A 14011-nucleotide genomic window follows, 5' to 3' on the forward strand; every position below is an offset into this window, starting at 1 on the left:
TATGTTGCTTAAAATGATTGTTTTTTAATTTCAACCTGTGCTAAACTTTAAAGTCAGAAAATGTTCATATTTATATAGTGTGATATTCCTTAGTTAGCAGTTTGATTTGAGGGCAGGGAAACTTTTGATTATTGTTTGCCTTTCCCACTGAGTCATTGAAAAAACATGTATCCAAACTACTACTCTGAAATCATTTTTAATATTTTGGTGAGAGAAAAAAATGAGGCAGTTAGTTTTTAAAGACCCCTTTATTATTATATTTTTGACATTAGGGATTGAACCCAGGAGCGTTTTACCACTGACCCCCATCTGTAGTCTTTTTTTTTAAATTTTGAGACAGGGTTTAATTAAGTTGCTGAAGTTGGCTTCATTCTGCCTTATCTCTTGACTTGCATTGATTACCGTCATTAAAATACCTTATTACAGTATTTATTCTTTTTCTTATTCAGGACAGACTTTTTCATTGATACAGTATCATAATCTGTTTCACCCTTACTGTTGATTGATTGCTCTTCATTTATGTGTTTTTCCTTTGTTTCGTTTTTGCCTTTGGAATTGATGTTCCTTTTAGGAATTTTTTTTAATGGTGTTCACATGATTTTCTCATATTATTGAAGCTTGATAATAGTGTCTTCATTGCTTTTTTTCCCTCATTCAAAACAGTAGGTTTGTTGTTTTACTATATAGGTCAGTTACTTAAACAGGCCTATGACTTTCAACAGTTAAAAATGTATAGAACAGTCTCCCTTTTTTTTTTTTTCCTGCTAGTGCTCTAGTGTATGTTTGAATGAATATATTAGTGTCTTAATATATACGTTTTTGTTTTGGGTTTAGATTTGTCTTCAGTATACTATTTAAGAAGTTTGGGTAAAATCAGTCTCACCACCCCCAATTTGTGCTAAGATCTTGTCTCATCATTTCTCAGTGTCAGCTTTTCCTCCACCCACCCCCTTATTTTTATTTCAACACATCTGATTTCCCATGCAAAGGTTTAGGCCACACTTTATTCCGAAGAAACTGCAATTAGTAATATAATTTTGGATCGCGAGAGCAGCGGCCTTGGGTGCAGGATGGCTGCGGAGCCGGCCCGAGGCATGGCCCGGCGTCCCGGCCCACTAGGTCAGTCTCGCCCCAACATGGTCACCATGCCCAAGAGAGGAAAGCGAATCAAGTTCTGGGCCCACGTCGCCTGTTCTGGTCGAGTGACTCTGGCGGATTATGCCAACTCTGATCCGGCAGTCGTGAAGTCTGGACGGGTCAAGAAAGCCGTCGCCAACGCTGTTCAGCAGGAAGTTAAAATCTCTGGTTTGGCAGCTTCCTGCAGAGGAAGCTCTTTCTGGGGTTAGTGAGTCCTGTGACATCATAGACAGCAGTGATGAGATGGATGCCCAGGAGGAAAACATCCATGAGAGAACTGTCTCCAGAAAAAAGAAAAGCAAGAGGCACAAAGAGGACCTGGACAGGGCTGGAGGAGAAGAGTATCCCATGGATATTTGGCTATTGCTGGCCTCCGACATCCGTCCTGAGGACATTGTGAATTTTTCCTTGATTTGTAAGAATGCCTGGACTGTCACTTGCACTGCTGCCTTTTGGACCAGGTTGTACCAAAGGCACTACACGCTGGATGCTTCTCTGCCTTTGCGCCTGCCACCGGAGTCAATGGAGAAGCTGCCCTGTCTTCGGGGCATGTGTTCTCTGTACCATATGTATGAACCATTTGCTGCTCGAATCTCCAATAATCCAGCCATTCCAGAAGGCACTCCCAGCACATTAAAGAATTCCAAATGCTTACTTTTCTGGTGCAGAAAGATTGTTGGGGACAGGAACCAATGTGGGAATTCAACTTCAAGTTCAAAAAACAGTCCCCTAGATTAAAGATGTATATATGGAATGATTGCAGCCCCCCATTCAGTATGAAGATGTTCATACTAACCCAGACCAGGACTGCTGCTTACTGCAGGTCACCACCTCAATTTCATCTTTATTCCAATTGTCATGGGAATGATATTTACCCTGTTTACTATTAATGTGAGCACAGACATGCGGCATCATCTAGTGAGACTGGTGTTCCAAGATTCTCCTGTCCATGGTGGTCGGAACCTGCGCGGTGAACAGGGTGTGCAAGTCATCCTGGGTCCAGTGCACAGCGTCCAACTCTTTGATTGGTGGCATCCGCAGTATCCGTTCTCCCTGAGAGCATAGTTATTGCTTCCCATCCTTTGAGGCAGCCCTGAGTCTAGACCATAAGTAATCAGATTTCAGTTTGAAGGGGATGGTTCTGTTGTATATCTGATTGGTAATGCATATGCTCTTTTGGTTCCTATTATTGGAGGAGAAGGATTGAATCAAGAGGAAAACAACTATGGTTTATAAACATATTTTAATGTAAAATTTGCATTTGAAAGGAGAAACCTGGCCCTGTTTTCTGTGTTAAATCCCATTTGGTGCTATTGAGTTTATTGTTCTATATTCTTTCATCCTGTTGAAAATGGATGATCTTGCTCTAGGGAAAAATTAAACTCTTAAATCTTCAAGCAAAAAAAAAAAAAAAGAAATATAAATTTGCTGTAGCAACATTGTACATTTGAAAGGCAAATAGAACTGATCTTTGGATTTTTCAACTTACATATTATCTACTTTGTGTAAATAATTGAGAATTTATTTTAAATATCATTTTGTAGTGATTAAATGGTATAAATATGGGAGGTTACAGGGAACCCATTTTTTTTTTTTTTTTTAAACCTAACTGCTTTAAAGATTATGGTTTTCTAGCCAGGCATGGTGGCACACCTCTGTAATCCCAGCAGCTCAGGAGACTGAGGCTGGAGGATCAGGAGTTCAAAGCCAGCCTCAGCAATGTCGAGGCGTTGTGCAGCTCAGTGAGACCCTGTCTCCGAATAAAATACAAAATAGGGCTGGGGATGTGTCTCAGTGGTTGAGTGCCTCTGAGTTTAATCCCCAGTACCCCCAAAAAAATTATGGTTTCCTGAAATTAATTTACTTTTCAAAAGCTTCAGAGTAAAACACAAGATTTAAATTTTTGTTTTCATAGTTGGAAATACCATTTGCTTTTCTGTCAGTAATATCCGAGAAAAGACTTTAAATGACTTGTGTGTTATAAAAGTATTAAATCTCAATTCAGCTTTCTTTGGGAAGTAGAGAACTTTCTTGTGTCATACCCTCTCTATAATAATCAGTCTATTAAAAAAGAAAACAAAAATGAATTATTTTATCATTATTTTAAAAGTGGAATGTTAATTATACCAGTTATTAATAAATATTAATGGGGAGAAATGATTTCATGGCCAAATATTAACATAGGTCTCTTTATTAAGGACTGGTCAGAACCTTAAAAAATGAATATTTGCATTGTGCCTATCCAAGATCAAGAATATAGAGGTTATACTGCTTTAATTTAGACCTGTGAGAAGTGCTGGCTAGAGAAATGTGGGAAGTTGCCTTACACATACATAAATATTAGATATACATATATATACACACAATAGTATGTATATAAGCATATGTATATACATACAAACATGATAGTATGTGCATGTGTGTAAACATACACACAGTGTGTATATATTTATACATGTGTATATCCAGATATACAAAATGTATAGATTCTGATAAATCTAAATCGTCTCTGGCTTTCCAAATCTGCATTTTCTTGTTTAAGTGCTCTTGTAGAGTTGGTATAGATTTGATACTGAGCAACTGCATTTTCTATTTCTTATACTTACAAGGAGACACAGGCTATGATGGAACAGAAATAGTGCTGCAATTATAGGAACAACTTCTCCAGTTACTGCAGCCTTCCATAAATTTTGTATGAGGGCCAACATTATATTTTTAACATATGTATGTCAATTGTATTTATGAAATAAAACATTACAAAATTGCAATTGAATCCTTCTCTTTCTAGTTTCTGCCTATTGTCTTCTGTGTTGAACAGAGGTTTTTAATTTTAATAGATTACAGTCAGATTATGTTTTATTGTACTTCTGGTTTCTTGTTTAAGAAATCCTCTTTTTTTTTCTTTGTCATATTCAAAATCTGCTTTTGAATATGATGTGAAGTAAGTATTAAATTTTCATTTTTTTTCCTGGAGTAACTTGTCAAATAATCTATAATTTTCTCAGTGATTCATAAGATGACCTACCCAGTCATATGCCAAATTGACACAAATGTGTGTCTGTTTTTGGTCTTTGTTCTATTCCAGTGGTCCTGTTTTTCTTCCCATTTAAATATTGTTTCAATTACAACACCTTTTTTATAGTAACTCATAACACTTGCTGTGAAATGCATTCTTATACTCTTGAATACTAACAAATTTTTTATGGTTTTAAAAAAAGTCAAATGATATTTATTAATAATCTTTTTTATTTATATTTATTTATTTATTTTTGTACTGGGGATTGAACTCAGGGGCACTCAACCACTGAGCTGTATCCCCAACCCTATTTTGTATTTTATTTTGAGGCAGGATCTCACTGAGCTACTTAGTGCCTCCCTTTTGATGAGGCTGACTTTGAACTCATGATCCTCCTTCCTCAGTCTCCTTAGCTGCTGAGAATACAGGCATGTGCCATAGAGCCCTGCAATTAATCATGTTTTTTTTTTTCTTTTTTGCTGTGGTATAATGTGTACACTTGCTTTTAATTGAGCCCCTCTTTACACTTATTAACTGGCTCTTTTAAAACATATTACAAGTTCCTTATACTATAATTTGAGACTATTGACTTATATTCTGTACCACAGACCAAAATATCTATTTTAAAAAAAATCTCTCTTCCATCTTCACACTTAGGACATATTACATAGCAGGTGCAGTGCTTGTGAGAAGTTTCAGGTTTGAGAACACTAAGTTTCTACAGAGTAAATTAGAATTACTAAATTTTAGGTGAGAGGAACTTAATTTTTTTTAGGAATACACGATTTTTATTTATTTATTGTGGTGTGGATCAAACCCAGGGCCTTGTGCATGCTGGGCAAACACTACTACTGAGCTACACCCCTAGCTCCCACAGATGATTCGGTAACCAGAATATTTGATGTGTATAACTGGGCTTCTTTAGGTTTTAAAGTTTCTGAACTAATTATGTCTTGAAGCTCAGTAATTTGAGGTAATGTTTGTTTTTAAGTTAGGTTATCTGCAACCTTCAGTGAAATAAGCAGTAAACTACTGAAAATTTAGTTCTAATGTGATCTTTCACTCTTGTGGGAACCTAGATAAGATATAAATTTTGGGGTAACCAAAAGGTCTGTAGTTGGGGTGTGTGGTGGTTGTTGAGAAGTAACAAAGTGGCCATCTTCCTGGGCAGGTTGACTACTAGCAAACAATCATTGAATTTTTGAAAATGAAACATGTTGTAATGATATGATTTGCTCAGAAGACATACTAGCAAAACATATTATTTGGGAGTTCAGAAGCTTGTACAACTTTCTATACTTGTGAAGTTTGGGATTTAGAAAATATATCTTTTGTATTTGAAGGGTTTCCTGTAACTGAGGTTAGAATGGGAGTTTGTGTTCTCTTCGCTTCCCCTTTTATTCCTCCTTATCTCCTCCTGCACCCTTTACTTGCATATCTTGGTGCTTGCTCTACTCCTGCTCTTCCTGCTTCTCAGCCTTCCTTTGCCCTGACATCAACTACACACTGTTCTTCCTAAGTCCCACGCTCTCCATCTACCTTCTGGCAATTTTTTGTTTTTCTTCCTGGAAGCATCCATCCAGCCTGAATTAAAGGCTCCTTAAGTAAATTTAGAAAACTCAGGTAGAAATATATAATGTTTTATTATCTTTTTTTTTATCCCTTGCTCCAGCTAAGGGGGACTATCTTTATTTCTGCATTTAATTCTCTGACTTTGATATTAAAAAAAATAAGTCTGGACAAAATTTTTAAAATAAAATTTTTAAAATAAAAAACAAAATATAAAGTAGAGAAAATGATTTGAAATAATTTTTTTCATTAGATAATAATGATGTTTAGTAGATGATTAAATTAGTAGATGATTTAGTAGATGATTAATCTAGAATGATTAAATGTAATGATGTACTTTCTTTAGGTCCGGATTGAAACAGCCACAACTCTGAAGTTGAATATCCTTTTAAAAATTTAAAAGTACTTTATTACAAAGAAGTTTGTTAACACTTATGAATTATTATATTTTAAATTAATTTGAGTTAATTTAAAATGTAGGTTTTGATTGGTTTATATTTGTTTTAGATATATTCTTATCATGATAAACCTCCTATGAGTTCTCTGTGTTCCTTAACTTCATTTACCTGTTGATGATTTTGAATTTAGAACAGATCAGTTTCTACCGGTAAGAATATTCATTTCCAGATTTTATAACAATTGCTACTTATATTTTTTGAATATTGTGTTGTTTTATAACTGAAATTATGTATATACATGCATAAATAGTTGTTTATTAAAACTGAATTTTAAAATACATTGGATCATTTTGGAGGATCTCACTTTTTTTGTAACTCTTCTGATAAACTTGTTGGAAACAGGTCACTTTTATTGTGTGTAGTTTTGTTTAACTATTTTGTCATTGATTTTGAAGTTAAACACCAACTTTTTCTTTTTTTACAATTATAAAATATCTAATATTTTAATTTATGTGTTACTTTTTTTTTTTTTTTGGTACCAGGGACACACTGAAGCACATCTCCAGTCCCTTTTTTATATTTTATTTAGAGACAGGATCTTGCTAAGTTGCTGAGGCTGGCTTTGAACTTACTATCCTGCCTCAGCCTCTTGCCTCAGCCTCCAAAATCGCTGAGATTATAGGTGTTCCGCACCACACCCATCTCTGTCTGTTACTTTTATTACTTATATTGTTTCCCTCCATTATTTGGGTTTACATGGGTGAATCTTGACAGTAGATTGCAAATTACTTGAAGAGGAGAATACCAAATCATATTCATCTTTTTGTTATTCACTAAATCCTGAGCACCTAGCATAGTGTTTTCAAATAGTTGATTCTCAGTAAGCATTTGTTAAATATATTAGTAACATTGAAGTGTTAGTGTTTGTTCTTAAGAAGACTAGATGAGAAGAAAATTATATGATAAAATGTCTGTTGTTTATTTATCTTTTTTGTGTTATAGATTGGAAAACTTGTAGAGGAATGAGTTTTTAAAATAATTAATTATTAGATATTTTTAATGAAAGAAATGTTTTAGTATTTTATATAAAAATGAACATTCACCAAAAACAATAATAAAAAATTAACCAGGGGTTGGGGTTGTGGCTCAGTGGGTAGCGTGCTTGCCTTGCACCCGTGGGACACTGGGTTCAATCCTCAGCACCACATAAATAAATAAAATAATAAAATAAAGGTATTGTGTCCATCTGCAACTAAAAAAAAATTTAACCAAATATCTGAGTGAACGAATGGTTTATATAAGTCCCTGTGATTTGTCAGTTTCAAACATAATTTTTATAATGTAGGTGTTCAAAGCCAGACACATGCTATGAGTTTTTTATTTTTTAATAAATGGTCTGTCATTCATAGAATAACAAGCATTTATCTCCCAAAATTTGTATCTCCATGCCACATGAGTTAAAGACCACATCAGATAGCTGGCCATGAGTACAATAATTCATGTTCTTTTTGCTTAAATATATATTACAAAAAAAAAAAAAACATTTTGTGATTAGTAATAGAAATATGTGGAAGAAGAGTGAGAATTAGAATTTAAACATTAGTTAATAGAATTAGATTTTAAACATTCATAGTATAGACATTCTTTTTCTAAACATTCAATTTGTGGGTGATTAAAATTGTGAAAGAGACACATTTAGTAATAATAAAATAACAAATTAATGTCTTAGATGTATTGGTGGTTGAACAATTTAAAATTGTTACTAAGGTTTTGACTTTCTGGTTATCTTTCATTGCTTCAATATGATTTATTTTTTATTTACGTCAATGTAGATGTAGAGGTCTATACATTTTATTTCTCAACCTTTTTTTCCTTTTACCTACAGTATTTGGAGACCATGTTCACACTACTTTTTCAGTTATTACAGCAAGTTACAGAATGTGACACGAAGATGCACGTTTTGCATGTCCTTTCTTGTGTGATTGAAAGAGTCAACATGCAGGTAATTTTGTTATAAAACATGAAAATAAGTGTCAGAGAGGTAAGTAGAATATGTGTAGAATTCATCAATATCTTTGTTTTTCAATCTACTTCTTTTTAAATTAATTTTATTCCTATAATTGTAGATGGACAGAATGCCTTTTTTAAATTTATTTTTATGTGGTGCTGAGGATCGAACCTAGTGCCTCACACATGCCAGGCAACTGTGCTGCCACTGAGCTCCAGCTCCAGCTGTCAGTCTACATTGTTTAAAAGTTAATGTGAAAATTAATGTGTTCAGCCCGGTGCAGTGGGTCACACCGTAATACCAGTGGCTCAGGAGGCTGAGGCAGGAGAATTCAAAGCCAGCCTCAGCAACTTATTGAGGCGTTAAGCAACTTGGTGAGACCCTGTCTCTAAATAAAATACAAAATAGGATTGGGGATTTAGCTCAGTGGTCAAGTGCCCCTGAATTCAATCCTTGGTACCTGCCCCCATTCCCAAAAATACGTTCATTAAAATGCATTGGTTGTGATTTTATTTATGTATTTAGAATTTACATGTCTATACATGTTTTTTAAAAATAACTAATAAAAATTGAAATTTGAGAAAGATGTAGAGGTATTTAGAAAGAAAGTAGAATTTTCCATATCTTAGAAAATCTGGTTTAGTCTTAATACTTTTAAAATTAAGTCCAATTGAAGGCATGGCCACAGGTGTTTGTCAGCAAGTACACATTTTCTCAGGGATCTGTTATTTTACCTTAAAAATTAAATGTGTTTTGCCCACATTATATCTACATTTGGTTTAATATAAAAATGATGTGTAAGGTTGTTATCAGTTATTTGGTTTCCTTTGTTATTCATCTTTGTGAAAAATTGATAACCCTGGGAGCACATTATTATTATCCTGTGGTGGCTTATATCCTCATTCACAACAATATATCTTTGTTTGAAAATCACTGTATTGTGATAGGTAAGATGAAAATCTCAGTGTAGTTTTGATTTGCGTTTCCCTGGTTAATAAGGATGTTCAATTTTTTTTTTTAATCTATTTGTTGACCGCTATATTTTTTTCCTCCTGACAAATGTCTGTTTAGTTCATTTGCCATTTATTGATTGGTTTTTGTGTGTGTGTGGTTTTTGTTTGTTTTTTGTGTGTGTGTGTTAATTTTTTTGTGTGTTCTTTATATAGTCTGAATATTAATCCTCTGTCAGAAGACTAGCTGGCCAAGATTTTCTCAGGTGGTAGTTTACCGGGGATTAAACTCAGGGACAATCAACCACTGAGCCACATCCCTAGCCCTATTTTGTATTTTATTTAGAGACAGGGTCTCACTGACTTGCTTATTAACACCTTGCTGTTACTGAGGCTGGCTTTTAACTTGAGATCCTCCTGCCTCAGCCTCCCAAGCTGTTGAGATTACATATTTTTATATACCACATATTTCTTTAACCATTCAGTCTGTTGATGGATATTTAAGTTGATTGCACATATTGGCTATTGTGAATAATGCTAAAATGAACTCATAGAGTATGAGTGATCTCTTCAGGATCCTAATTTCAATTCTTTTGAGATTGCTGGATCATATTTTGAGGAACTTCATACCAGTTTTTATTAGGAGATGCAACATTTGACTTCATGGTTTCTCTACCTCATTGGAATATTTTTTGGTTCTCATATTACCACTCTATCTTTAATCCCCAGCCCTTTTGATTTTTTTTTTTTAAACAATAGTGACTATAAGTGATTTTTGAAGCATTGTTTTTGAAGCATTAACTTTAAGTTAGAATGTATATTCTAATAAAAAGCTAAGATTGGGGGCTGGGGTAGTGGCTCAGTGGTAGAGTGCTTGCCTAGCACATCTGAGGCACTGGGTTCAGTCCTTAGCACCACATAAAAATAAATAAAATAAAAGTATTGTGTCCATCTATAACTAAAAAAAAAAATTAAAAAAAGAAAAGTTAAGATTTATATATATGTATATATATATATATATATATATATATATATAACATATATATATATTATGGCTTTCATATGTAACTAGGTTGTTTGATTTTATTACCCCACCTTCTGTTCTTTGGAGTATCTTTTCTATTTTTTATAAACTCAGTCTTATTTTCCTTATCAGTAGATTGTATTGAATTTGGTATGTTGAAACCTGTGTTGTTTATATCATAATTGCCTGCTTTAAGTTAATTGAAGTGATCTTAAGTAGGAAACACTTAAGCGAAAGAGTTTTCAGTATTAACTGTGTAATAGTATGATTCAAATTTTGAAAATAACATAGTAGGTGATGAATTTATTACATGAAAGCAAGGTAATAAATACATTTCTTAATATTTGTTTAGTTATATCTCACTGAAATATTTGAACAGATAAATTTAAGTTTTGTTACCACCATCACTAGGAAGGGGAATAAATCCTATAGTTGTTTTGCTACCCTTTTAAAGTTCAATGTTGCATACACAGAATAAAGAAACCCTTTCTGAGAGTAATGTTTTATCTTATTTCATAAGATTCGGATAGTGCTAAAGCTATGAATGTCTAATATTTCTGTTTTATGATCAAGGATATCCTTCTCAGTGATTTCAGATACCATGGTCCTAAGCCTGGAGATGGAACACTGTCCAGCTCTAGTGTAGATCCATTTTACTTTTCAAGAAACACACTGTCAGGCTGTGCTATGTTTTATTTTTTTCCCTCCTCTACAAACAGATTAACTTAATCATAGTGGGCATAACAATTTTATCCTTCAAAAATGGTTTTTTTCTCTTGTTTTCCCACCATATCTTGTTATACCTTTACCATCGCACGTATTATTTTTCACAATAAGGGTTTATGTAGTTTCTGTATATAGTTTTTCTTTCCAATGCCTTGTCCTAAGTGTCTGAAACTGGGAAGATGCCATCAGATAATTGTTAAATGAATGAACAAATGCTGGTTCTTTTTTGAAACAGTATAATTTGCACTTAGGTAAGCTGTTTTATTAAAAACAAAGCATATATGACATCATTTTCTATTAACCTGTGAGAATGTTTTATATTCATAAAGTATATTTCATTCAGTATATTTGATACTTTAAAATTCTTTTTAAATTATTTGCATCGAGTTCTGGGTCTCCATATAATATCTGATTTATCTTAATATATTTAGTAAATACTAAATATTTGTTGCCTCGGACTTAGGAGTATTTTGTCAGTGTTTCCCAAAGTAAATTGCCTTCTTCACTCATGTAATTCTCTTTCTTCCTCCTCTGTTGTGGTAGATACGACCATATGCAGGATGTTTGGTGCAATATTTGCCTCTTCTTTGGAAGCAGAGTGAAGAACACAATATGTTAAGATGTGCTATTTTGACAACGCTTATTCACCTTGTTCAGGTAAGTTACTTCTCCAGAGTGTCTCAAGTATTTTTTGTTCTTGTCAAAAATTTTTCATTGTTTTCCTGTGATTTATGTTAATGGTAGTGGACAGCTTCGCATTTTTCCTTTTTTTTATGTATAACAGTCTTAAAAAACACTTTTTTATGTTTACTTGGGACATTTTTTTGAGGACATTTGAGAGATGTCTTGTACTTTTAAATGATAATTTCTTTTACTAAATGTTGTGCTCTTCGGTGATGACGAACTCTTGATTTCAGTTGTACTGTGCATGCAGTTTTCCTGGTGTTCAGGGCTCTTCTTCATCAACTTACTCTACATTTTTTTCTCTTTATCTTTGATTTAAAATAAAAAAAAAAAAAATTCCCTTTCATTATCTGGGAAGGCAAGAAAACAGGTGATTGCTTTTGAGGGAAGAGCAGTAGATTTCATTTTATATATTTTGATTTTGAAGTGTTAATAATATATGTAACAGAGAGGAACCTGAAACTTCTGAGAGAGCAACCTGGGTTTTCATTCACATTTTAAAGTGAATTGTAGGGCTGAGGATATAGCTCAACTGGTAGGTACAGTGCTTTCTTTGCATGCACAAAGCTCTGGGTTCAATCTCCAGCACCACCAAAAAAAAAAATAATAATAATAATTGTAGTTGTAACATACAGACAGGGACAGGCTTAAGGCCAAGAAGTAAAATATCTTGGTCTGAGGATGCTCAAGTGATTTTATTGCCTTTACTTCTGAGTTTGAATATTTTTCAATTGGGGAGATCTTCCTCTAAATCAAGAATTACAGCTAGGCATGGTGGAGCATACCTGTAACCCCAGTGGCTCGGGAGGCTGAGGCAGGAGGATTGTGAGTTCAGTGCCAGCCTCAGCAACAAGGCCCTAAGCACTCAGTGAGACCCTGTCACTAAATAAAATACAAAATAGGGCTGGGGGTGTGACTGTGACTCAGTGGTCAAGTTTCCCTTAATTCAGTCCTTAGTACCTCCCTCTCCCACCACTCCTCCCAAAAAACAGAATTATTACTGTGAAATTTTTATGTTAGTTTTTAAAAACCTTTCTCAACACCTTAACGATTTTGGGATGTGAACTTATTCTTTTCATGAATATTTAAGGAGGAATTTTATAGTTACAAATTTGTATTAGTTTTAGGTAGATGAATAGTGATACAAAATATTTTAAAGCACATTTACCCCTATTTTTATTTTGATAAAATTTAGATAATATAAAATTTGCCATCTTAACCAATTTTAGATATAACGTTCAGTAATATTAAATACTTATAATGTTGTGCACACACTCTTTTCATCTTATAAATCGGAAATTATACCATTAAACAATAATACTTCTTTTGCCCCCGCCAAAGCTCTTAAAAAACATGTCTCAATCTGTCTACCCTTTAATTCTTATGATTATTCTATAAAGATTATATTTCTTTAGGGCAGGACCTCTGGCTCGGTGGCATGCATGAGGCCCTGGGTTTGATCCTCAGCAGCACATAAAAATAAAGGCATTCTGTCCATCTACAACTACAAAACTTTTTTAAAAAAAAGATTATATTCCTCTTGTAAAAGAGAATAAATTTAAAAAAAAAAACATAACAGAAGGTTAGCGATCATCTTTAACAGAACTAAGAATGCCTTCCAGATTCTTCATATTATATGTCTGCCAAAATGTCCTTTTAGATTCATTTGGGGAGTTTTGTGAAGAAGATTTAAAAATAAACAACAAGAACAAAAACTCCACCTTTAGTTTCTACTCAGGCAGTACTACTTCAGGGAATCTTAGTAAGCCTGAGAAACCTTGTGGAATGTTTGGGCTCTTTAATCATGGTAACTACCCTGTATGTCTGTATAGGGATGGAGGTATAAAATAATTACCTGCCCTTTTGAAATAAGCATATAATAATTGATACTAAAATTGAGACTTTAATCATTTGGGACAATTAAGTTTATTGGTAGGTGTCCTTTCTTGAAAACTGTGGTCATCTTTTGGCTTGTAACAGATGATAGTGTAAGCTTTTCTGTGTTTTCCTTCTATATTTTTTACAAAGCTGGAAACCCAGACTTTGGTAGTCTTTGCCTGCAGAAGTCTATAACTGGCTAAAAATGAACTTTCTAGTCTGTAATAGTTGGCTTTAGTGGAAAGAGGTATTTAGTTTATATAATAAAAAATTTGAGGGCCTACAATGTATAGTGCATGATACTAGGAACTTAGATGTAGAAGTAAATAGGGCAGGCTCTTTGTGAGGTGACTATCTAGGAAAATTAACTTTGTCATTAAAGGGCTCTTTTATCAGTGATAATGTGGTGATATGGGAACCTGTGTAGGGTTATCTATCTTGTTTGAAGGATAAAGTGAGGTATCAGCAAAGGCCTCCTGGCAGAGATGGTATCCAAATGGTGGTATTGTAATATGCATGTGTTAAATTGTATATTAAAAGCAGGGAGGGGGTGGATGTTAATGAGATGGTGATTTAGGGATGAGGATGTTAAGGGTATTTTTGCCAAATTGAGCAGCATCT

The 14011-nt window shown here is 33.9% G+C and overlaps 1 protein-coding gene and 1 pseudogene across 5 annotated transcripts in view; both read left to right on the forward strand.

The window, feature by feature from the left end:
- The window catches only part of Ipo11 (importin 11), a 210906-nt gene that overhangs the window by 95328 nt on the left and 101567 nt on the right, over positions 1 to 14011 (forward strand). For all 5 annotated transcript variants that reach the window (XR_006854389.2, XR_009227979.1, XM_046456311.2 and 2 more), the window contains exons 17-20: positions 6069 to 6102; positions 6289 to 6329; positions 8006 to 8122; positions 11372 to 11485. Coding sequence is in view for 3 of the 5 variants with exons in the window: in XM_046456311.2 (XP_046312267.1) it covers positions 6069 to 6102; positions 6289 to 6329; positions 8006 to 8122; positions 11372 to 11485 (306 nt within the window). In the remaining 2 variants the exon portion in view is untranslated. The remainder of the gene's footprint in view (positions 1 to 6068; positions 6103 to 6288; positions 6330 to 8005; positions 8123 to 11371; positions 11486 to 14011) is intronic.
- LOC124100717 (transmembrane protein 183A-like) lies at positions 6 to 3905 on the forward strand (annotated as a pseudogene).

This window comes from Marmota monax, unplaced genomic scaffold, assembly GCF_021218885.2.
Source record: "Marmota monax isolate L192 unplaced genomic scaffold, Marmota_monax_Labrador192_F-V1.1 WCK01_AAM20220418_F8-fsc00037, whole genome shotgun sequence".
Classification (NCBI taxonomy): domain Eukaryota; kingdom Metazoa; phylum Chordata; class Mammalia; order Rodentia; family Sciuridae; genus Marmota; species Marmota monax.